Source organism: Pocillopora verrucosa, chromosome 13 (genome assembly GCF_036669915.1).
Source record: "Pocillopora verrucosa isolate sample1 chromosome 13, ASM3666991v2, whole genome shotgun sequence".
NCBI classification, from domain to species: domain Eukaryota; kingdom Metazoa; phylum Cnidaria; class Anthozoa; order Scleractinia; family Pocilloporidae; genus Pocillopora; species Pocillopora verrucosa.
The window spans coordinates 16,487,631-16,513,266 of record NC_089324.1 but is presented as its reverse complement, the minus strand read 5'-3'; the positions used below and the strand labels follow the sequence as shown (position 1 = coordinate 16,513,266).

Below are 25,636 nucleotides of genomic sequence, written 5' to 3'. Positions count from 1 at the left end.
AACACGTACATGATAAAAAAAAAAAACCTAACTGCCAAAACTGTTTGAAATTTTTCACAACCATTCGACTACCTTTAGTGACTGCTAAAGGCTGCAGTTGTAACTGCAATATTTTCCTTCTCCAGCCTTCTTCCCCAGAGCCATGTACATGTAAAGTACATGCAACAATCATTTTATCAGCTTCAGTGGATTCAAGATCATGATTCACAAATTTATGCATAACAAAACATTTACGGTCAAAGTTGAAAAGCTTTGAAACTAATACTGGTTTAAAAAAACTCACCAATTTGACCAAATATCAGAGATTCCTTACAAAACTGAAAACCAAATAACAACAGTGCAATATATGACTGAAGAAACTGATTTGAAAATAAAGTAACTTGCTACAGTGTAAAAGGATTATTATTGTGTACAGTCATACTTCTCAACTCTTTAAATTTGTCATTTTCAGGAACAAAGTTGTCCAATTGAGTACATCAAGGGAAAAAACAACCAAATATACTTGAATATGGATATGAAAGGGCATATTCTTTACCCTGATCCTTAATACACAAATTACAGCTGATAGAGTGGGAAAATGTGGAGAACTGAATACTGGTCGTATCTGCAGGCTTTTATCAAGAAACACAGTACTGTTATAGAATTTTAACAGACCTTTCTCTAAATGTAAGTCTAAATAAACAACAGTTACCATCAAAATTAAGCTGAAGGATTGTGTGTGATTTGATTACAAATACCTGATGTGGGGTTGTTATAGCAACCAAGAAATAAATACAAAATGCAAGTACATCAGAAAAAAAATGTATTGAAAGAATGGCTTTTTCAGCATTCTACCAGAGACATGTATCTCTCAAGTTACAGTTAGAATGTGATTAATGGGTTTCTAGTCTAATTTGATCAATAATGACCAGATTTGGAATATTTGACATTGTGTCAATCTCTCTTTCACATAGAATCTAACAGTAACTTTCCTCTACTTAATAGAACAACCTGTGCAACAATCACTGCTTGTGGAGAATAAATCAAAATAACTTGGCCTTGGGATATCAAACAAATTAAAGCAAGGAGATGACAGTGTGTAGAAACAGATGCTTCTCAGAGGAGCTGACCGCGTGGAATTGACTCGATCCATCTAAAACTGATCATTAAACAATGACTACCTCTTGATACCAAGAAGCTAAGAAAACTCAATTCTGAGGTTAAGGAAAAAAAGGATAACTATCATTGGTAGAGAAATCTGTTTTGGTTTGCCTCGCCTTGCCTTGGATTACTGTGCACAAACTCGATCTTCAGTGTCACCTAGAAACAATGTTCCCTGTCTTTGTTCAGTAAAGTTAGATGTTATATGTTACTTATTAACAACAACAGTTGTTTGCCTCACAGGGAAATTAGCAGCTGAAGCACAAATGGATAATCCTTTGAGGCTTTTGCTATGGTTTCCTTCAAGGAATATTTGTGGAAATGAATGTCCCATGTTCCTTAGACAAGAGTCTTGAGACTTCAAGTCATAAAAACACTGCTTTGCTCATACTTCCCAGTAAATTTAAGAAAACAGAAACAATACAGCTTAGTTTTCTGATGTGTTCGAAATTATTATATTTGTATCACTTTCTGTTCAGTTAACATGAAACCAGGGTTTCGATAACTTTTTTCATATGCAACTGCCTATGGTATAATATACTGCTGTGCCATAAGGCAAAACCCAATTACAAAAGCCAACTTGCAAGTAAAGAGACGGCGGAGAGATCTTGTGGGTGGCGGCATACCACAGATAACCAGCTTTTATTGAAATCATTGTTGATACCATAAACACCATTTTTTATGCATGATTCTGCTATGTAGATACACAATATAAAATGTAGTAAACCTTGAGGAAGCAATACATGTTAGCTGGCGAATTTACCAGATAAACAAGAGGAAATATCAATTTCTTTCAATTGTAAAAATTTTTTATGTTATTATGATATAAGTATGGTTGATATCAAGCAAGATACATTGTGACATCTTTAATTTTATTTGTCATGCAGACAAAACTCTTTGCGTGCTGCTTGTGTGAAAACCTGGTGGAGATTACAAATCTTCTAATTTCCCGCCTATTAAAGGAGGCTTACACAGACAAGCGACTTTGTCTGAAAGATATGCATATTACTTAACTGTCTGAAAGTGCTGCCATAAAACTTGATGATACTGTTAGGCAAAACCAAGAAGCTTTTCATGATGGAAGGGAATAATTTTTTCCTCTATGATGCAAAAAACACCCCATGATTCTGTCACAACAGGATGTAACACTGTAAAAATGAGAATCTAGATGCATGTAGACTACTTCAACAAACCCACATAAATAATTTCAAGCACACAGACTCCTGCGGTAATTAAAACAAAACACTTTAATATAACTAATGGGTCTATTCAAGGGACTCCTACCATAAAAAATGGCAATTTTTTGGAACACAATATTTTTGCATTAGTACTTAACCAAGAATGGATACTTCAAAGCTAGCCAGGGTTCTGTGGAAGATATTATTTGATTGAAGAAAATAAAAAAAAGAAAAAAAAGTGGAGTTACTTGTGATATTCACACAAGGCAAATATTCCATGTTTAACCCCCACTTAGATTGATTGCACTAAAATTGGCTGCAATGAGATTGATGACCACCTTTCTAACAGATGCCGACACTGTGACTCTTAGTCTTTCCTAGATTTAAAAATTATGACAGGTAAATTTGTTTTTGTAAATAATGAAGGCTTTTCTATTTTGCACTGGTCTTAAGACTGGCCTAACTGTTTCGGAAAGTTAGAGGTGTGACACAAACAGTTGAGCTAGTTTACTTGGTCCCAATCACCACCATGATATTACTGTGGGACAATCCTCTTAAGAGACATAAATGCACCATGTCCATGTCCGGTAATTAGCAAGAGAGAAACAAACTACATATTAATCTATGATTGGAAATGTCTTACAACTTTTTCCCCCTCTGCCCAGCGTTTATCTGCTTGAAACAGGTACCAGCATGGTAGGTTATATAAACGTGTTTCCTCTACTTAATAGAACAACCTGTGCAACAATCACTGCTTGTGGAGAATAAATCAAAATAACTTGATGGCCTGGGGATATCAAACAAATTAAAGCAAGGAGATGACAGCGTGTAGAAACAGATGCTTCTCAGAGGAGCTGACCACGTGGAATTGATTCAATCCATCTACAACTGATCATCAAATAATGACTACCTCTTGATACCAAGAAGCTATGAAATGCGATAGTTACATAGTAGACATTATTTCAATTTCTATTGGCTAAGATTTTAGGAACTGCAAAACTTCCATAGGTGGCGGTAAGCATGGGATGTTAACGGCAATCAAGAAATATTTTTGCATACACCTGATAATGGCATTGTGTTCAAAACAAATGGGATGATATTGGCTCCATGTGGTGATCTAAACCAAGTCAATGCTAATTTTAATAATGGGCTGGATTAAAAAAATGACAGCTCAATCTTTTTTTTTTTTTTTTTTTTTTTCCAATCGTGCCTTCAAGCCCCCTACTTGTACTACAATATGAAAATTTTCTATTTTTCATCAGAACATAGAGCATCCTTGAGTGGGAGTTAACCTTGCTATACATGACATATCTAGTGCGATAACATTATCTAACATACGTACAGAAGTAAAGTTTTTACAAAGCACGTGCAAAAGTTTACAAAAATAGAAGAATAAACTCTCAAATCAGGTTCGTAAACAGGAACAGAACTCCACAACTAAAATTACACATTGTAAAATATACAAAAGGAACGGGAAAAGTGCGCCAAACGAAGATCAAATTTAATTGCCCTGGTTGGCACTAGGAAAACATGATCAACCGAATTACGGACAGAAACATTAACACGACAGTTAATCAAGGCATAAAACGCGAGACATTTGTTTCTCATTGTTAGAAAAATAAAAGAATGAAGAATACCGTTAACCTTATAGTGCCCTGTAATTAATTACAAGCGTCAAAAATTTTTCACACCACGCGAAGCGAAAGAGTTCAACATCTTTTATGGTTAAGATTGCTCTACGAACTATTGATATCACTTGTAGTTAAATTCTCCGATTTCTCTTTGATTTACAAAAGGTTCTTCATTTAGTCACGCACACACGAAGAACCCGGCTTACACAAGAGATTCAAAAATTTTCTGTACAATAAACCGACACGATACAGCTGTCAATTTTTGAAAAGGAGCTACAGACATCTTAACCAACGGAGCAAACTAAATGTAAACATGATTTCTTCAGCCAGCCCAAGAGCACTCCGAAAATTCATCTCAAACTTCAAAACCACTCATACAAATACAAAGAAGGCTAGCATTATTTTTTGAGGGCGAATATATCAATTTTCATGAAACGGTATAGGTTTGCGTGATCAAGGATTCTGAAGAATGGAATAGAGATTCGAGTTGTTGTGAATCGAACACAGTGCACGAGCGGCGGTCGCTCGAAAGCCCTCTAAATCGAACAAAGATATTCTAAATTCCGGGATAATTTCGAGATCGCATCGAATTTAATCTTGGTCAATTGAGTCGTTACACGATGCGACAAATTTCAAAGGAGACAAGACACGTTTCACAAAAACCTTGAAAATTAATATATTGATGTCCGCAGGTAATTAATTCACGGCACTTCTTTGCAGTCTTTGGTGCGTTGTACAAGGTTTGCACGAAGAAAACAAATTCCAACTTCTCATGAACATTGCACAGTCAAACGCTGCTGATTTAAAAGCAAAAATCACTTCGTTCACACAACGCCTTCCGCGTAACTTCTTTTTACTGCCTCACGAGCTCCAAAGAATCTAGCGGGACCGATGTAGTTATTGTATACGGCTCTCGATAATCTTGAAACACACGCAAACACTTGCAAACAGACGGCCTCCAATTTCCGTTTATGGTGATTCCCGTCTTTTTACCTAATGCTTGACAATCGCTTCAACACAGCTGACATTATTGAGAGAACTAGGCTCATTTTTGATTACTTGACTTGTATCGGCGGCGCGACACGGCTGTGTCCGTCGCCGTAAGAACAAGAATCGACGGAAAGAACAAGAGATACTACAAAAAGTTTATACATGTTTAAACCTTACCTCGAGTTGTCCGTGCTTTTCGATCTGAAAAAGAAAGAGCAAAAGCAACATCAGTGTTTTTTTCCCTTTAAAGCTGCTCTTTTCCAGACCGATTACACCAGAGTATGGCATTCCCACAGTTAATCGAGATGAATGCCATATAATTTTCACCAATACCCTGTCGACATTAGGTTCGCTGCAACATACCTCGGCTTTTGCGCCAAGCGCTTCACTGGCGGCATCGCTGACCAATTTGTCCCAAAACACAGCCAAATACTCTTAATCAGAAACTTCTGAGACCTTAGCGGGCGTTTAACAGTCGAAAACACGAGATCATCTCCAATGAAAACGACAATTCCAAGGTCCTTTTACGAGCAACAAAATCAAGATGGCGCTTGTTTATCGTCTGACGAGAAATTATTATGCGCATTTTTTTCTCAGAAACATCACCTGATTGGTCGCGAGACTCCGCCAACATCACGTGATAATTACACCGGGGGTACGACCCCCATAATACTCGAAAGTGATTATTATATTTTGATTTCCATAGTATCTGCGGTAATTTGCTGCGTTTTCTACAAAAGAAGATGTATGGGTGTTTTTTTTTTCTTAAAGAAACAAAAGACAACATCAATACACGTTTCCGGTGATCAAGAAAACAATGCAATGGACTTGAATAGCGTGTGAAATTGTTAGGAAGAGCGGCGTCAAAACAGGTTCAAGCCGGTAGCGACTAATTTGTTACAACTCATGTAGGTTATCGATACGGAAAGAAACCGCCTAACTGAAGCTGAATGCAAGAACTTCCGTTTAAGACACAACGATTTAAGGTAAAGAATAGCAAATGCAAATATTTACTTTTGATCGATGTAAAACCGGAACATTCCGAATCAACTACACGACCCCCTCCTCCCCCGCAAGTCCGAATATTTGATACGAGTCGATGAATTTCCTAATGGGTTCTACAAACTCTTGGTGTTCTAAATTTAACTTGTTGAATACAATGGTACAATATCTTAAGTGGATCGGGTTAGAGTTAAAACTTGCTTATTTGGCGTATGTCAACAACCCCAGTTGTTTTCTCTCTCGAAACGGGTGAGTGCTATACCTGATGACAATCTCTCGATCAAGTGAAAAAATTTGAGCTTGAGTTTTAACGACGCTCTTAAAAAGAAATTTCAAACTTGTGAGAAATGAAAGTTAAGCTATCGCAAAGCCACCTCTTATCGTGTTTACAAAGAAAATGTTTGTTTTTTTCATGCAAAACAGAGTTTAATTAGGTGGTTAGAGTCACTGAAAATAGCGATGAGGTACAACAAATATGAACTTTCACCAAACTGTTCAAACTGATGAAATATGTCCTTGGTTTAGCACACTGTATAGCAGCTTTAACCTTTTAAACTAAGATAACTTGCAGATTAAGAAATGAAAACCAAATAGGAACAAGGTGTATAAGCATAAGTTTTATACATCAACTTCAAATTCATTTTCAAAACTGAAGAGGAAGTTTCTTGCATCACAATTAGAAGTCCATTATGGAAGTTTAAAGCAAACTAATAGAGAGAGCAGGAACACAAATAGTTAACACGGAAGAGCTCTGTGTTTACAATGCAAATTAGATATTCAACCGACTTGCATCAAAAGGTCATACTGAAACTTTGTTACAATCATATGATACATTAGAAACTGTAATGAAGAGAGAAGAACAACCTGCTTGTAGCATGGTAAAAAAGAAGTGGAAAAGATTTGGCTTTATTTTGCTATCAAAACTTGCTGCATTTTCTTTAACGTATGAACAGATACCCTTTTTCATATGTTTTTATGTAGGATGCAAGTTATTTTTGGTATATATATATATATTTAATGGCTGAAATATGTTAATGTGGTCATTTAGATTAAAAACACAGACACTTTTTTTCCCCTGAGGAGGTGGGTAATTAAAACTAAGAATTAATTCAAAAACTGCTTTATCCCCTTAATCTTTTCAATCCTTAAATACTTTCAAGATCCCTAAATCAGTTCTCCCAACAATGTAACATACATTTCTTCTCATTTTAGCTCTGAGAATTTAGTGTTTAATCAAACAATATCCCTAGTTTATACTTTGTTTTCCTTCACTCCAATTTTCTGCTTGAAAATGTATTGATACTGTAAAGGGAAATTCCTTCTTGATCTCTCCTAGAATTGAAAGGGTTACATAACAGTACAAATTGGGATCATGATGTGTTAGGCTAGAAAGCATGTCGGAAGATTTTAAAATAGTCTTGCTTCCCTTGTCAAATGTTGACTTTTGCTTAAATGGGGAATTCATCTTCCCTCCTGGAACCTTACAAGAAGTGGTAGATTAATATCACTTCAACATTAAAAAGAGGCCTTTGATTAAACAAAGTGTGTTTGAGTCTTCAACTAATCTGATTACACTATAGTCTGTGAGTTCTGGAGACTCACGAAAGTAACATACCAAAACAAAACTTTCCCTCTCAACAGATTTGATGACATGTGTTAGAGGAGTTTTCTGCATGATAAAAGCTACATCATTTGAGATATTTCATTTTTGACCTTTCTCAAATTATGCAATGATAATTCATGGTGAACTGTTTACTTTGAAAATATTTAAAAAATGAAAGAAGCTGTTCACTTGCTAAAAATAATTCAGATTGTGCTTTTTATAATCTATTACAAAAAAAAAACATAAAGTAAAGTTGATTGGCATATGACTTGCTGTGAATGTTCATTTGAGCAATAATTTTCATTTTCTCCCGTAATGTGCTGGAATTAGGAATAACTTAGACTTGCGCATTCAAACCAAAACAATTTCTAGCTAGTTATTTCCTTCTTTTTGGAGCTTTTATCTTGATCATGCTGTTGGGGAATTCCGTGAATGTGAATGTTAATTAAAATCCCTCTCTCCCACTAAACAAAATCAACCAGACTCTTAAACCTTTAATCCAAGCATGGCATTTAGTTTTAACCCTAACACTGACATTTGTGTAAATATTCTCCACACTGGTTTCTATCATTTTCCTTTCGTACTAACAAGGAGAATGTGTCACTCAATCAAGAGCTTCTTAAGTTAGATTTTCTCGACCTTAGGGTTTGAATCGCGGTTGATATTCTAAGGAGAAATTAGATGCTAGTCACACTCAGGAGTCCAAAGATTTTTAAAATAATTATAGCTTGGAATCTTAATAGTGGAGATCTTGTTTGTCTTCTCTCTCTAATCCCATCATACTCCTACTCTTCGCACAGGTGTAACCATGCAACATTGATCAATCGAGAAGACCACTGTGATGCTAGAAGCATGCAATTCAAGCTGTGATTATTATGGTCACCATAGTGAATAAAAAAATTGTATCCTCTAATTCTTAGCAAAAAGTGGCAAATTGACAAATTATTTTCCGCAATCACGTAGTAAGTTCTCACTGTTAGTTTCATTTTTTTAATTTTTGTGATCTAGAGTCAAACTCAGTGGAATATTTTCTATGAAAAGTTATTTGTTAAGTTGAGTTTTGTTGCTTTTTTCTCCTCAGATGTGTAAGTGTTAAGTTAAATTCCAATCCCCTTTTTTTTTACATTTTTCATTGCCAAAAGGAAACTTTGAGCTGAAGCAGTGACCTTGGCATTTTGTACAGTGTAACTAGGAAAACTGAAAGCTTTTCTATCCAATTATCATACCACAAAGGAAGTTAAAAAGTGTTACGACTTCTGTAAACCTTGAGCTTGAAGCAGTGACCTTGGTAGTTTGTACATTGTAACTAACAAAACTGAAAGCTTTTCAATCCAATTATCATACCACAAAGGAAGTTAAAAAGTGTTCAGACTTCTGACGTATTTTGTAAAGCAAATTACAGGCTGCGGAGGTTACGTCATATAGTTGTAGTACATTCAAATTCTTTGACACTTTTATTACTAAGATCTTCTTATCAGTTCTCCTTACTGTCCGTCATACACTTCATCTAATTTTAGCCTGGAGAATTTGGTACGACATTCAATAACGTACCCTAGTTGACGTTTTTCTTTTTTTTCATCTCCTTTCTTCTTAGAGAATTTAACCCTTTAACTCCCATGATTGACCAAGACAGAATTTCTCCCCAAAATATCAATACAATATCAAGCAGACAAGTAATGGGAATAAAGAAAAATATTAATTATGGGATTATTAGCTTATCCAATACCAAATTCTCCAAACTAACATCACAAGAACTGTATGGCAGACAGTAAGGAGAATTACTAACAAGATCTTGGGTGTCAAAGGATTAAGGTGAATGGGCGGAGCAATTCCATTTTGATCAGCTCTAGGAAAGAAAAGGGTCAATACAAGCCAATACAACATGAACAATGATTAATAGTCAACTAGTGTGTATGAAAGAAATGCTGTGTTAAATATTGATGATAATAAACACAAAAAAATTTACTGGAAGAATAAACAGGAGGTCTGAAAGGTATAATAGTAAAAATTACATCTTTGTGAAGAACATTTGTCCTGAAGAAGACTGAAATGTTAACCTTTTAATATTATTGCTGCAGTGTCTACATTGCAATTCATTTCATTTATTTTTATCTGAAGGAGATACTCTATATGCCTATAGCACTATTAGTGATTTTTTTACACCTGTTTCAGATCTGAATGACAACAAAACAGCTTTTTCCATCATCATATCTAATTACAGAGCACACAGGACTGCGCTTAATTTTTTTACGAACATATGGTGAAATCTATACCTTCAAACCAGTTGGTACAAACAATCATTGTCCTTTCCGTACTTGTGTGGGTTCATAAATAAAGGAGTGTTGTCTTATCTCTTGTTTATTTTAAGAGCTTGTGGTGTCACTTCCATTTCATCATTTAACTTTGCTCACTTCCACTTAAATTTATCAGTCCTTAATTCAACCCCTTAGGACTAGAAGCTCCTAATATGTGGCCAAATGGTTTGCCTTCAATCAGTTAAATAGTATGTTCTAGTTAGATCAACTCTTTCTGTTTGTGTATTTATTATAGTTTAATTTTATTTATTTTCGTATTCTCCTCAACGACTCATGAATTTTTAATCTAAAAATGGAAATGAACCCTAGTGTATGCCCACCTTTGCGCTTTTTATTACTTTCTACTTTTCTTGGATTATCATGACTAATTTATAAGTATGGAAAATACTTTGTCGGTTGGAAGCTACAAAGAATGAAAGAAATGCAGATGATTTGCTGATTTGACATCATTAATACAAAACTTGGGATTTTTTTTCTATCGTCAGTCACTCCTACGCACTTCTGTAGCAAAGATCAAGAATTTTCTATTTATAAAGATAAATGCATGGTCATCTATAATTTGATACATGTCATGCCGACAACGTATTTTCAGCAAAAAATATTATCAGGCAGAGTTAAAAGTTTGGAATTTTTTTTAACCAACCACCCCAATAACTTCAAAACGTTTTTAAAATTGACTCTTGTAACGACTGCGTCATAATATGATTACAACGCGAACGAATTCAAAATACGTAAGCTTGTTTTGACACCTCTTACAGTAACAGTCGGTAATTATGCAACTTCACTTCCTGTAAACCTCACAAACTCTTTACTGCAGAGCAGAAGTTTTACTTCTTTTTTTTCTTCAGTCTTTTAATCCCAAAAGGGAATAAATGTCCTCGTAAAAGAATATACATGAGTCAGCTGAAGTAAAGCTTTTCAAGCGTGGTTCGACAAGTTCAGTCCTACAAAATGCAAGCCACATCGATGTACACTGTGTGCAGAGGAAATGTTTGAAGATTTCTGGCTGTTTGAGCAACCACCAAAAACAATAAAATGAAATAATAAGGGGGAGAGCCTAATTTCAAAACCCATTATTTTCATCCACCATTATTTGAGTTGTTAAAGCATTAAAAGAAAATTAAGAAATTACACACCTCTTATATCTAGATTTCTTCCGGCGCCTTGAGGTTCCAGGAGCCATTTTCTTCTTCGAGGGCTTCTGCGTTTCCTTTTCGTTAGGTTCAAGGATTCTTAGCTGCATCAGCCCAATATCCACGTCTTTTGCTGTGGGAGAGTTTTTCGAGTTCTACAAAACATAACAATAAAGGCCAACAATTCAGGGAAAAATCAGCCATAAGGAGGAGAATTTTAACAATCGCCATTAATGATCGAACGATCATAACAAGTAGGAACTTGAGATTATGTGCACATGTTATCAAAAGTTGGTCACTTACAAACATTTGAGAAATTCCCGGCAGATTTGTTGCTTTTCTCTAGGGAATCTTAACAAAATTAACTCCGTCAGGGAAGAATGGCAATGATATCACCGCGAACCTACTTCCGATCTTCACAAGGATTGTTCAACAAAGTAAATCGCTTTTTGGGAAAGTTCTACCCAAATCTAGTATGCGTACGTGACAGAAACCAACATATTTTAATCAAATGTCAAACTGTTGTCAAAATCACATGAAAGTTCTTTGTCCTCTGAATTAGGGCGGAACCGCAAATAACAATTTTGTAACCAATGTACTTCCTGTTCCCTTATTGATCAGCGAATCAAAACTTGCACTCGACTACCGGAAATAAAATGTCAGAAGCTTGGCTGCTAAGCTGTAAGTTGTTTGTACGCGTCGCTAAATCTATATCGTTTTTGGAGGGAAAATTCCCTGATTTTTTTAATCTTTTACAAGATTACTATGCTGCAGAAATGACGGTAAGTACCACAAGATTATTAGTGCGTATTAAATCGACGAAAACGAGTTATGTGTTTTTGTTTTGCAGTCAAGTGAGTCCGCGATTTCTGCCACAGCAACCTACGTTGAGAACTACCTAGATTGTGAGTTAAATTGTTCCTTTTTGAAACATTGTTAACCAATCCATCAAGTGTAAAAAGCCATATTATCTTGACTGGAAATAGTGTTAAAAATATACATGTTTCTCGAGGCAGACACTGAGATTTACTCGCTCCAGCGTGCCTATTATTCCTCACACACTATATTAGGACCAGTCAACCTTGAACGGATCTAAAACGGAACTTCTCAACAATTATAACCTGTTTGAACCCGCTTTCAGTATTTGATAGCTTCCGTTGCTCGTTTATTTTTAATTTGACCAAGTTTCATATCTCGTCGTGACCTTAGGTAAAATATGTGCACATATTTCGAACATGCGATTTTGTTACAACCGTGACGTCAAAGCGAAGATTTGTGCTGTGATTGTCATGCAATTTTGTACGTGATCTCTTAAAGGCGTGAGCATTGGCATTACCGCAAATATAATCTGAAGTGGCTCATTACCTCATGAGATTTCAACAAACCTTTATTATCTCTAGTGTTCCTCGTTTCGGATTTCTTAATATTTACGTTTTTCCAAGAAATTACATGTGCATGATATCTTGCGATACGTCAGCTTACGTCCACATGTAAATGAGCAGGGACCTTCAGTGTGTGTATAAACAAGATCTTGCTGAGTTTTGCTGTATTTTGTATATCAACTCCTATTCCAAATTCTTAGTAGACGAGAAACCTGGTTCAAAATTATTCTGATTGAAAACACAAATCCAAACTAAAAGCAGACAGGAAGAGAGACAATAACTTTAAACATAGATCTTTGATTTTCTCATTTTTCTCCCTTGATCAAGGGGATGAAAAGAGCAATTTCCATGTTGGCATCAATTCTCATAAATTTGGCTCAGTTGTTTTTAACCCTTAAGCTTGGAAGATCTGATTATTGATTCTACTCTTCAGCTGCAACACATTTCCCTTGGAAAAGTTATGAGAATTTGGTCATAGATCAAAATAGCAACTTCTAACTGATATGTTTAAATATTCCCATAATCTATTTCCTGAATAAAGTAGGGATATTATAGGGAGAAGTTGCAAGTTAATCACTTGTGGAAGGGTAACATTTGAGAGGGCAAAACATTTTTTTTTTCTTTTTCATTGAAGTGGAGGCCATGAACTTCCAGATCAGGGTAGATGTTGTAAGAACAGCCCAACAGAAAAACAGCTGATTCCCAGAAACAAATTAACCCTTTGAACCCAAAGATTGGGTTACAACTTCTCCATACTACCCTCACCATCGATTGGAAGGCAGGATATTTTCAAAAATTCATGTCTACTAGACATGATATGGGGTACTTTGCTACATCCTTTGGATAACTTAAAAAAAGCCTTGATAAAACATTTTTCTTTTTCTTTTTCTTTTTTTGTTTTGTTAACTGTAGGTGTAGAATCTCTACCTGATGATATGCAAAGGAATATTTCTCAGATGAGAGAGCTGGATCTTCATTATCAGGGTTTGTTAGCAGCATAAGATTTGGACCAGATGATCTAAATACTTGTGTGTTAAGTTTTCCTCATTTTTTAAATTTTTTAGGTATAAAAGTGTTATGTTTTCAATGTTTCAGAGAGGCTTAAAGAAATTGAAAGGCTTATCAACAGTTACTTTAAAGAAAAAGAGCCAGCAGCCAGGAGGAAATGCTTGATTCAAATTCAAAGACGACTTATCAGAAGTCAGGAATATGGGGATGATAAACTGCAGCTGGTTGGAAACATGATGGACTTGGTGAGCTGTTACTGACTTATAAGAAGTGTTTGCAATTTAATACAGTCTTGCTAAGAAAGCTGAGGAATCAACAGTCCCTGGAAATTATCCACAGTCCCTTATACATGTCTCACCATCATTGTTTCCATGTTTTTGAAGTTAAAATCTGGGAAATTTATTTTTGAAGAGCTAATTACATCCTTTTGTGACCAATCCTGCCATGTTTTTCCACTTAAAACAGACTTTCTCACCATTAGGGGCTAATAAATCATTAACCCTTTAACTCCCAATTCTAATTTGTAATTCTCCTTACTGTCAACCATACAATTCTTATAATGTTAGTTCAGAGATTTTAGTATTGGATCAACTAATTATCCCCAAATTGATATTTTTCTTTATTCCTATCACTTATCTGGTTGACGTTGTATTGATATTTTAAGGAGAAATTCTGTCTTGGTCACTCATGGGAGCTAAAGGGTTAATTGTTAACATTTGCAATCTTACTTGGTCAGTTTGGAGTTAGAAAGTTTTGATCTGTGAGCAGTGTTCTCCTTTTCAGACAGAACCGGTAACATTTACTGCCTGTAGTACCTCTTATTACCATTTAAAATTGCTTGGAATTCTTGAAAATTCAACAGGTAAAAGGATTGCTTTACCAGTTCGAAAATTTATTTTACCTGTCATGCGTAAAATGAGGGAGAACACTGTGTGAGAATGTCTTAAAAGTTACATTCAAAAGGGAAAAATGCTATATTAAGGGTAAAAGACAGTCTTAAAAGAATTTCCTGTTATATCACAATATCACCTTCCACCAGATAGTTTCTGTCTGTGTTCTTATTACATTCATGGATTAATGTCTTTTTTTAAAGAAGAAGTTACTCATTAAACAACTTATAATTTAAATTTTGAACATGAAAGCAAACTTTTCAGTAATGAACACTAGTGAAGTAGTAGTGAAAATAAGGCCTGAAAAAATTCAGGCCTGTATGGGATTTGAACCCTTGACCTCTGTGATAGTGGTGCAGTGCACTACCAACTGAGCTGACAAGTCAACTGGGAGCTGGTCATTATGTTGGATTTAAACGAACCCTTGAAGTGATGAATAAATGACTATGAATATATGAAAATAATATACTGGTACGTGAACTGATTTTCTTATATATTTATGGTCATTTATTTGAATTTTGTTAATCACGTGTGCAGGTGGATACTCGTACTCGACAAATCGAAGTAGATGTGGAAAACCTGGACACGTACAGGAATGACGACATGCCACCTCTCTTAAAACCTGACGTTCAGCCAGGTACTATTATATTAACTGTCATCTCAGCTTTTATGAATTCATAACTTTTTAATGTGATTTAACCCTATCAAGTCATTTATCTTTAATTTAACCCTTTAACTCCCAGAAGTGATTAACATGGATATTCTCTGTATAATATCCTTACATTATCCAGCAAACAGGTAATGAGAATATTAAAACTTATCAGGTAGAAGTTTTTATCTTGATCTAACACTAAATTCTCCTAACAGTTTTACAAGGAAATGTGTACAGGTAGAGGCAAGAATTAACAATCATATCTTGGGAGTTCAAGGGTTAACTATATGAGTGACCAAAGATAAGTTCTCATTACAGTTTTGATAAAACATCAAGCAGAAAAGTGATGAGAGTTAAAAAGTATATCAATGAGGGGATTATGAGTTGATTCAATTCCAAATTCTCTAATTATCATCATAGGGATTGTTTAGGGAGAATTACTAATGAGATCTTGGGAGCAAATGGGTTAATTTGATTCAGCCCATCAACTCATTTATCTATTTCTTGGTAGAAAATAGGAACTTAAGAAGGGTGAAGTTCTTAACCCTTAAACTCCTAAGATCTGATTGTTAATTCTCCCCTCTTGTTCCTACACATTTCCTTGTAAATTAGTAACCAGAATTTGGTGTTAGATCAAGATAACAACTTCTACCTGATAAGTTTTAATATTCTCATTACCTGTTTGCTGGATAATGTAAGGATATTATAGGGAGAAGTTTAATGTTGATCACTTCTGGGAGTTAAGGGGTTAAGGGACAAAACTTAAACTTTCACTGTTACCAAGGGTACTGAATTCTTTGCAGTTAAGGTTCTTGCCATTTCTTATTTGAATTGTTTTGTCTTTCTGTCAGCCATTCTAGAAGAGCACCACTCAAAACCCGAGAAGACGAAAAGTAAGTCACTGTAAACATTCTTTTGGACACTACTGAAGAGACAGCTTTGCTAACCAACTGCCATCATTCTGACTAAATTTGATGATATTTCTTTTGGTAGGAAATCGACGGCAGCGTAACCATGACAAACACGAGCGTGACTCAGAGGGCAGAGGTGGGTCAAGTGGGGCAGGAGGCTCAGAGGTGGTCAAGCCTGTCAAGAAGAAGGCAAAGACCAATAGAAAGTAAGTTGTAGTGTGCATCATATTTTTGTGAGGTTAAGTTAAGAATTATTGAACAATAGATCTACAGTCATGGCATTAAATATGGGTTAATTCCCTCACAACTCTGATGACCAATTTATTAAAATTCTTGATGCACATTCAGTTGCAAAAATATCTAGGAAATGTTGTGATATCAATCATGTGTCCTAATTTAAAAAAGAGTAAATTTGATGGCTCAGTATTTAAGTTGCTATAAATATTTATTATAAATAATGGAAATTTAGCAGTAGACATTCCACTAGGTGGCTCTTCTTGTCCACTGTTTCCAGGTCAAATTGGAATATGGAATCTTAGTTTTTATGGAAGGAGGAAAACCAGAGAACAAACAGCAACAAACTCAACCCACATGTAACAACAGGTCTGGGAATCAAATCCAGGCCACAGCAGTGGGAGGCAAGCACTCTTGCCAAAGAGCCATCCCCACTTCTAAATTTCTATTATTTGACTAAAGTTACCATGATTTTCTTAACTTTAGGGGAAAATCAAAGAATCAAGACTCACCTACACCTGAGTATCCAATCGATCCAAATGAACCCACATACTGTTTGTGTAATCAGGTATGAAATTGTTCTTTAACCCTTTACACCCTAACATCAGTATGCATATTCTCCTTACTGTTCTCTATACATTTCCTAAGGTGCTGACAAGGATAATTTGTTTTATGATCAAGTACTTCTTTAGTTGGTGATCATTTCCTTCATTCTCATGACCTCAATATGTGATTCAAGGATGTTGTTGTGAGGAAAAATTAGATGCTTGTCACTCTTATGGTCAAAAGGTTAAGTTGATTAGCCTGCACTGCCAGGTATTTTTTGTTTACTATGAAGCCATGAAAATGAGTATCAGGACCATTTGTGTTCACCACTGCTGGATAGACGTCAAGTGTATGTAAATGATGGGATTTTAACTCCCACAAGTGACTAAGACAGATATTCTCCTCACACTATCAATACAATGTCAAGCAAGCAAGTGATGAGAAAAAAGAAAGTGTCAATTAGGGGATTATTAGTTAATTTGCACGTCGTAATGTGCAAATGAGGGTTGCAAAAGTCACCAGAGAAGATTGGACTTGGAATCTACCAACAGTTTCCACTACTTTATTCCAATTAAATGTTGGCGTAAAATGACAATTTTAGTAGTCACCTGTCAAAAATGAATCAGCAAAATTACATAATTGCCAACATTAAAATGACACCTTAGGACCTTTGGGTCTTAGACAAAGAAAAAGGAAGCTAATTGCAATTCAGTAAGGCGTTATTCCTGGCTCACAAGGTTTTCCCTTGTATTTTAAAAACTAAAAACGTTTAAAACGTTTCTGACATAAAACAAGGGCAGCAGAGAAAGATTGTTTTTCCTTCTGCTCATGCCCAGTCTCTCAGCGGTTGCTAGCTATGATTGACTTACTGAATAAAGGGCGATGAGGATTCCCACGCTAAATCGAGCTAACTTCGTATCAGAAGAGTGCAGAACATTGGTTGATCTAATTCCAAATGCTTCTAACTAACATGATATGAATTGCATGGCAGACAGTAGGGAGAATTACTTATGAGATCTTGGAAGTAAAGGGTTAAGACTTCATTTTGATAAGCTGTTATTTTACTGTAACACTGTAATATGGAGAGCGTTGCCTTGCCAATCTGTGTAACTAACTTTATGATGTTTCTTTCTGTACAGGTTTCATTTGGAGAAATGATTGGGTGTGATAATGAAGAGGTAAACCTTTACTTCTATTATATTTATGTGACATTTTTGTTAAATTTGATTTTAAAAAATTCAAGAAATGGTGGGAGAGACTAGAATCACCAGCTTTTTAATATTATTTTATCAAAGAAACCTGATGTTTACTATTCTTTTACCACTTTTTTCAACAGTGTCCCATAGAATGGTTTCATTTTCAGTGCGTGGGACTCACTACCAAACCAAAAGGAAAATGGTAAGTTTGTCTTTGATAGAATGTCTGCCGTAGTAGCCTAAGTTTCCTATCACTCACTTAAATTTCATGACGTTCATTTGGTACAGTTTGGTCAATAAATGCTCTCATTCAAAAAATCTATCCTCCCTCAAAAAATTTTAAAAAATGTATTCATGAGAAACAATTAAATCCACGGCTACAATACATAAGGCGTGCCAACCCCTTTTGTGTACCTTTATGAAGAACAAATATTCGGTAGTTTTCCATTTTCTATCAAGATTCAAAGTTTTTAAACTCTTTTACTCCAGAGATCACCAGCTCTTCATCTCTGGAATCCTTTAAGAAAAAAAGTTAAAATTGTTATTTTCAGTAACTTCTAATTCAACTATGGACTACAGACTATTATATGGCTTGTTAACACATTATTTTGTTCTATCTGTTATCTACTACTTGTGTGGGAACCTAAGCTTCCAAGCCTTAATAATTGTCATCAGGTTTCCGCGCTAATTTTGTTCTTCATCAATTTTTGCAAATTGTAGTAAGTCCCATCTGGGGCTCGGATTTTTTCTATTAAAAATTGTTTCATCTTTATATTATATATATTGGCACAATAAAATAAAAGGATAAAATTAATGAATAAAGGTGGTTGGGAAGGGGCCCTATTACTACCCATGTAAGCTTGTGGTTGCCATGTTCCAGCCAATAGCGTTGCTCCATCTTTCTGTATATGAACCCCACACAACAAACAATTGCTGTATTTGCTCTGATGAAGAGGCTAACGCTAGAAACGTCAGCTTAAGAAACTCTTTATGGTGGCCAATTTGTATCATCAACTCAGTTGATTAAACCAAATTATCTTAACTGTGGAGAGAGTTACATGTTTGTAAAGATGGCTTAAATTGAAAGAAAAGAAAGTCGCAGCTCGTAGGAATTGACTGAATCCGTTGAATATTGGAATTACGGATATCACTAACTGCCCATGCTTTCTTTCAAGGTACTGCCCCAAATGCACAAACGAACGGAAGAGAGAGAGAAGCTGTCTGAGATAATCGTCTGGATTGTCTTTGTGAATACTGCAGAATTTGAACTTTTTATTTGACTCCTAGAGGAACCCTTTGAAGAATATTCTTCTCTAAGCCATCAGCTGCAATTAAGGAAAACTTCTTTATCTTAGAGAAAAAATTTAGATGTTTTCGATAGTCAATTCAAGGATGTTACTTTATTTCGGATAACTAAATCATCTTGTGATAGAATTATATGCAGTTCTTTGGTTTTAGTTAGCGTTATTTGTATCTAGATTTCTATAGTATTTATTTAACATTTACTTGCACTTGTTTTATCACTATGAAAATACACGTAGATAAATTTGTAGTGTTATTAAGTATTTTAAGATATAGTGCCCATCGAAATAAGTTTATGTCTTTACGTTAATGGCATCTTTGGAACTTCTGGCGGGAATAGTTGAAATCAAGCGTTTGCGCGACCTTGCGGTGAGCGCGGGCAAAGGAGGAAAGCGCGGGAAAAATAGGCCGCTAATGGCAAGCTTTGAAAAACAAGAGCAACAGACTTCACCAGGCCATCATTTGCTGAGCTTATTAAAGGCTATTGCAGAGCTAATCACAGAAAAAACAAAATGGCTACTCGGTTAGTGTTGTTTCTCCTAAAAGTGATATCTTAAATTATAAAGTTTGTGATGTGCGGCTTGTTTGAGGGTCGACCTTTTGTTGGTAAAGAAGCGTAGTTTTTGGCGAATATTCCTTTGTTAAAGCTATCATGAGTTTCAAAGTTGTAAAGACCAGGTCCATTGTCGTGTCAAGACTCTTGACAAGGGGTGACCCCTTGGTTTTGATCTCATGTGACTACATCACTGTCATGCCAACCACCAATAGTCCTTTCGTTCTCTGTTCTTCTCATGAGACTTAAGGGATGACTTTGAAGTGATACCACGTGATGCTTCGGAGCGCTGGTAGCTAAAACCGTGGACTCAATTTTCAAGCCCCTTTTTTTCGGGATGGCTGCCGTAAGCTCTCGCTTGTTCCTACCAGAACTGTTTGCTTGGTGCCCATACTGTTTTGTATCGGAAAGCAATTATATGTAATATTGTAAATTGTAAAAATTAGAAGTTGTTTGGTAACGTGAAATATAACACATACCTCAATGAAATGTTTAATTTTTTCCTGGCTTTGTTAGTATTAATTCTTAACCTTCAGACAAGATGCAGTTGCTAGCCCATGTAAACTGGTGAGGTTTTGTTTTTCTTTTTGTGTTCTTGCTTAATTACTTTCACTGTGTTAACCAGTTCGAGAGTAGCTAATTGTCATACCATGTTAAATTTAATTAGACCAGTTAAGGGGTGTCGCTGGTTTTACACTTATATATGGATGTTTACTGCACGCAATGAAAGTGAAAAAATATTCTTTGTGTCTTTAATCAGTGCACAAAATATGATAAACATACACAAATGAACCAATTCATAAGAGTGTCCGATGATAATTGAGGTCAAGATCGTTGTTAAAGTTGCGTAAAGGGCGGCAGTCGGAGTAGACAACTTACTTTCTTACGATACTTTGAAGATGGGGATCAATCTAGTTTCGAGGCATGCGATTTTACTAATTATTTTCTATTATTTGTTATTCTTCTATCATTATTTTTTGGTTGTCTATCGTCGAGCCGCCGGGCAAAGATTTTCAGGCAGGTGTTACTCAATGAAGCAAAGTATGCAACGCGCGAGTAGTGTTCACACTTGGTATTGCGAGTGGAACTCATTAAATGGATTTATTAATATCTTGAAACGCCCATAAGACTTACCATTCGACACATTAAGTAAGGTGATGAAAAATTTTAATGATTTTTAGAGAAAAAAAAGCTAGATCGTCAATATTATTCAAGGTGTCTTTCTTAGACTTCATAACCATTTGTTATCCGATGTCGAAAACTTAAAGGTAACTTTAGTGTTTTATCCACTATTGATTTTAGCAGTTTTGGAATCTAAAGCTATAATGGTAAGTAAATCTCATTTTTGCTTTCTTTTTTTTTTTTAGTTTCTCCATGATGAATTTTTTTGCTCGCTCATAAAAGGCCGGCGTAGCTGGCTGGTTCTTGTGGCATTCAGTATATCTCGTCAGCTTGTATGTTATGTTTACCCATTTCAGGTTCAGGGGATTTGCCAGCTTTATCTATTGTAAATTATACGTAAATGTTCACGTGAATAAGTGGAAATTTGAAATAAACAGTTCTCTAGTTTATTATCCCATGACCTGAAATGGGTAAACAAAACAGAAAAGCTAAAAAGGTCTATTTGATGCTCAGCGCGTTTGCGTTTTTGGCGCGAAGATTTATAACCTACAACCGACCTCTACATCACACACAGCACACATAATGCACCTGCATTGATAAAGTAGCCGATTTATATCTAATCGTGATAACATTTTCGTAGAAAAAAGCAAAAACTGAGAGGAAAAAGCCAAATGTTCAATCGATTCCAAAAATTACATAAAGATATAGATGCTACTGCCGTTTGCTTTTGTTATATGCTAATTCATTCTAATTTAGCTTTTTCGTATAACTTTTCCGCATATTAGGCGTACGTATACGAAAAAAAATTTGTTTTAACATTCAACAGGCGATGGCTCATCTTTGGAAGCTCCTCTCGTTGCTTTTCATGGAATTTCAGTGGTTTGTTTTATCTGCTGCTTCAGGATATTTGGGTGAGTAAAAATGACAATAACAAAAACAAGTTTATTTGATTAACCAAGTGGACGTTGAAGATACAGGGAAAACCACAAAATACTCTATTTTATTATGAAAAGCTTCTTAGATAGATTCAAGACACACGCTTAATTTTTTTTCATGATATTTTACAAGAAGTTTCATTGAACTTCCTTGCTCACGTGTTCGCTCGCTAACTCATTGACCCAGGGAATCTGGGAATCTTATCAACCATTTTAAGGACTTAAAATTAATAAATGACACAAAATAATTAAACATCATCAAATTATGGACTGATTATGTTTTCGGGTCAGATATTTTGACTGTAGCTTAGTTACGTAGCATGTAAAGCATTTTTTTCTGTCCCATGATCGGCGATAACCAAGAATTAACTTAGATTTGATCAAGACAGAATTATTTTGGTCTGTCTTCAGATTTTTTTTTCGGTTTTAGGCCGCCTTTAGGAATCAGGTTTGCTCTCATGTCGGGATGTAAAAGTAGTCAAAAAACTTCGCTTCTTCGAAGCTCTTTTACCTGGACTTAAAGCACGTTACCATTTGGCAGAGCCGGCTAACCATCCAAAACTTCCAACCGTTTTCACGGTAGAAAATTTTGTTGTATGATAAGGACTGTTCGACAAGATAAACCGTTCACATAAATTTTGTCCAGCGTTTGAATCATGGATTTTTGTGAAAATTAAGAAATGTGCAAAAGATACAGGGCTCATTAGTCAATTGTAACAATAGAATAGATGTTTATTCAAATGCACTTGAATAGATGTATCATGTAATTACAAACGTAAATCAAAGCAGGGACGACTCTATTGTTAACAACAAGAGATGATTGGTGGATTCAGGTCATGTGACACTACCGTATCCTAATCAGTGATACGGCAGTGTCACATGACCTGAATCTACCAAACAGGGTACGTTATATCCGTTTTCGTCCGAAAACTCGCCAGAGCCACATGTCCATGAGGGTGGAGGTCTATGGATGCAAAGGTACTGTTTAAAAAGAGACTTCATCAGATACCTTACACGAAGTTTTATATGAGTGCTCCATTGCCGGCACCAACTAATCCTCTACCCAGACCCTACCGTGTAACTAAAATGTAACAAACGCTTGACCGTGGAAAGTCTGGGTACGAGATAAGGCACGGGTCATCGTTAATTTTACAACAAATGTTCCATCAGATTTAATTACAAAAATTATATATATATATCCGGCATTCTGAAGTAGGATTATACTCTCGATAATCCATTTGTGTAAAGTTATTTTGTTCCTGCTTAACCCTGTAACCGCAAAGAGTGACTAGCATCTAATTTCTCTTTACAATATCACCCCTGAATCAAACGTTAAGGTTGAGAGAAAATAAGGAAATAATCATCATCTGAAGAAACTCTTGATTATTAAACAAATTCTCCCTATCAGCACCTTAGTAAATGTATAAAGAACAGTATGCATGGAGAATCTGGATACTGATGTTAGAGTGAAAAGGGCTTAAAGCTTTGCTGCTCAAACAGAGTTATTTTCTTTTCTGTTGAAAAATGTCAACTCATCGCTGTTCACATACGTTATGCTGAATGAATGAAGGGATAATTTTCTTTTCAGAGTGTGGTGCTGCGTCGGTGAGTGTGGGAGGGGGGTGGGTATTACCGGATTATTCCTGATTTGATAATGTTAATTGGCCTCATAGTTTTCTAAAGCTGAAATGGTGTCCGACCAGACTAAATTATTCGGAAGTTTAGCCATTGCAACCACTAGAGATAGTTAACGCATCCAGTCATTCGAAAAATCCACAATAAAAAGTTGATATCGTTTTTCGATCGATGTCCTCTTCATTGTTGCTGTCCTGATTGCTTAAAATCCCCAACTACTGTACATCGGCAGGTATATCGTTTTTAATCTAATCTGCCTCCCACCCGGTCTGTCCCGATTACATTTGCAGATTGTAAAGGAGCTCTCGGCATGGAAAGCGGAGCGATCACTGACTTACAGCTAAGCGCTTCTTCAGAATATAACTCTGGGCACTCCGTTTTAAGTGGTAGACTAAACGTAGAGTACCAAGCAGGGGCGTGGTGTGCTGGAACCCATGATGACAACCAGTGGCTCCAGGTTGATCTACTGAGCAGGCACAGAATAACAGGAGTTGCCACTCAAGGAAGGACGGGAAGGTATGGGCAGTGGGTGACAAAGTACAAGCTCCAGTACAGTGATAATGGAATGAACTTTCAATATTACATGGAGCATGGAAAAACGACACACAAGGTAAGGTTAGGTCGCGTAACTGATAACTTTTTACTTCGCAACATACGCAGGGAAATGATTTCACATTAACGAATCTATGTTTTAATGTATCTTGGGTAGAAAGAGCAGAATCTATTCAAAATGAGATTTGACCGTAGCCACAATTTCCGTCCAACAGCATGTTTGACGGTTTAGCCATCTCTCGCAAATCTAATTTAAATGGCCTTCCCTGTTCTTACTGGATCGATAATTTTCATCGAATATTTTACTTTAGTAGCAGACGTTTGATCGTTTATCCACCCTGTGTTACGTGAAAAAAAACGACTTAGAGCGAAAATGTTTGATCATTTCGTCTGTCCGGTCATTCGTCCGTCCTTCGGTTTGTTCATTCGTCCATTCGCTCGATCGTTCGATCGTCGGTCGGTCGGTGGGTCGTTAACTCGTTCGTTTGCTCTTTTCTTCGATCGGTCGTTGGCTCGTTGGCTCGTTAACTTGTTCGCTCGTTCGCTCGTTCGCTCGTTCGCTCGTTCGCTCGTTCGCTCGTTCGCTCGTTCGCTCGTTCGCTCGTTCGCTCGTTCGCTCGTTCGCTCGTTCGCTCGTTCGCTCGTTCGCTCGTTCGCTCGTTCGCTCGTTCGCTCGTTCGCTCGTTCGCTCGTTCGCTCGTTCGCTCGTTCGCTCCATCGGTTGCTCAGTTACTTAAAAAGGGCTTCGTTTCAATGGAGTTCGTATTACTCAACGGACTTTGTTCAAAAGAGTCTCAAGGTAAAACAATCATCATCACTTTTTAAAGGCAAAGACCTTTAAGAGCGTTTCACCAAAAACAGACGGACATCTGATTCCATATCATGCACCTAGGGATTAATCGCTCATATTTAGTGGAACTCTCAAGAAGACGTGAACTTTCGAGATAGAACGAAAAAAAATTTGCCATTAAATGCAAGCGAAAATTAATCATATTACCTACTACCAGAAGGAGCTAAATTATTTCCTACGATTTCCCTACGGTTTAGGAATTTGATGGGAACACCGATCAGGACACGGTAGTGGCACATGACCTGAATCCACCCATCAGGGCACGTTATATCCGTTTCCGTCCGAAAACTCACCATGGCCACATGTCCATGAGGGCGGAGCTCTATGGATGCAAAGGTACTGTTTAAAAAGAGACTTCATCAGTGTCTATACCTGTAGCACGATTTCAATGCCCCATTTCTCGCACCAATTACCGTTAATTTTGCGACAAATGTCCTATATTGAATTACAAAAAACAAGGTATCCAGCATTTTAAAGAGGAGTTTAACGGTCGCTTCCCGTTTTTGATCGTGTGAAGTTATTTGATTGTTACTGTAATGAAATCACGGCTTTCCCGCTCAACACCCCCCCACCCCTCTCTCCCTTATCTCATACCTAGATCCTAGTTGTAACTGTTACAACTTCTTGGCCGTGGAGGGTCTGGGTACCAAACAACCTCTCCCCACCCCACTCAAACGGGTAAACTTTGGTGTTTAGCCTCTCCTCCCTCCACACAATTCTAGAGAACGGTAACCAAAACGAGTTTCTGTGATAATAAATAACCGTTTGATGAGAACAGAGTATCCATGATTTGCAGGAGGGGACTGTTTTTTGCGTATTTGGGATAGCACCAGTTGAGGGGACACGATCCCTGGCACTATCCCCATTTTTTTCCAA

The 25,636-nt window shown here is 36.4% G+C and overlaps 3 protein-coding genes and 1 long non-coding RNA gene across 14 annotated transcripts in view; 3 read left to right on the top strand and 1 right to left on the bottom strand.

Moving 5' to 3' along the window:
• LOC131794667 (uncharacterized) overlaps positions 1-10,139 on the top strand; it is a 39,238-nt gene extending 29,099 nt beyond the window's left edge. For 6 of the 9 annotated variants that reach the window (XR_010715980.1, XR_009340998.2, XR_010715975.1 and 3 more), the window contains 2 exons: positions 452-666; positions 985-2,528. This is a non-coding gene — a long non-coding RNA (uncharacterized lncRNA). Of the gene's footprint in view, positions 1-451; positions 704-984; positions 2,529-8,344 lie in introns of those variants that run through there. The other 3 variants (XR_010715978.1, XR_010715977.1, XR_010715976.1) reach the window with 3 other exon arrangements.
• LOC131794629 (uncharacterized) overlaps positions 1-11,466 on the bottom strand; it is a 28,153-nt gene extending 16,687 nt beyond the window's left edge. For 2 of the 3 annotated variants that reach the window (XM_066160230.1, XM_066160231.1), the window contains exons 1-3: positions 11,296-11,466; positions 10,996-11,147; positions 5,117-5,140 (exon numbers count right to left, since the gene is read on the bottom strand). In XM_066160230.1, coding sequence (XP_066016327.1) covers positions 5,117-5,140; positions 10,996-11,147; positions 11,296-11,301 — 182 coding nt within the window. In that variant the 5' untranslated portion in view covers positions 11,302-11,466. Of the gene's footprint in view, positions 1-5,116; positions 5,141-5,302; positions 5,495-10,995; positions 11,148-11,295 lie in introns of those variants that run through there. The other variant, XM_066160232.1, reaches the window with a different exon arrangement.
• Positions 11,467-11,663: 197 nt separating this feature from the next.
• Positions 11,664-20,406, top strand: LOC131794656 (inhibitor of growth protein 1-like). The gene is made up of 11 exons (XM_059112194.2): positions 11,664-11,774; positions 11,843-11,897; positions 13,287-13,358; positions 13,470-13,627; positions 14,810-14,909; positions 15,776-15,817; positions 15,918-16,041; positions 16,556-16,637; positions 17,755-17,793; positions 17,952-18,013; positions 18,987-20,406. The coding sequence occupies exons 1-11, from the start codon at positions 11,769-11,771 to the stop codon at positions 19,039-19,041; spliced, it is 795 nt and encodes a 264-aa protein (XP_058968177.1). The 5' UTR covers positions 11,664-11,768; the 3' UTR covers positions 19,042-20,406.
• Positions 20,407-20,699: 293 nt separating this feature from the next.
• LOC136277659 (EGF-like repeat and discoidin I-like domain-containing protein 3) overlaps positions 20,700-25,636 on the top strand; it is a gene marked incomplete at its 3' end in the record, with an annotated part of 5,172 nt that continues 235 nt past the window's right edge. Inside the window, exons 1-5 of the mRNA XM_066160046.1 lie at positions 20,700-20,820; positions 20,969-20,994; positions 21,615-21,699; positions 23,649-23,968; positions 24,958-25,096. Coding sequence (XP_066016143.1) covers positions 20,992-20,994; positions 21,615-21,699; positions 23,649-23,968; positions 24,958-25,096 — 547 coding nt within the window. The remainder of the gene's footprint in view (positions 20,821-20,968; positions 20,995-21,614; positions 21,700-23,648; positions 23,969-24,957; positions 25,097-25,636) is intronic.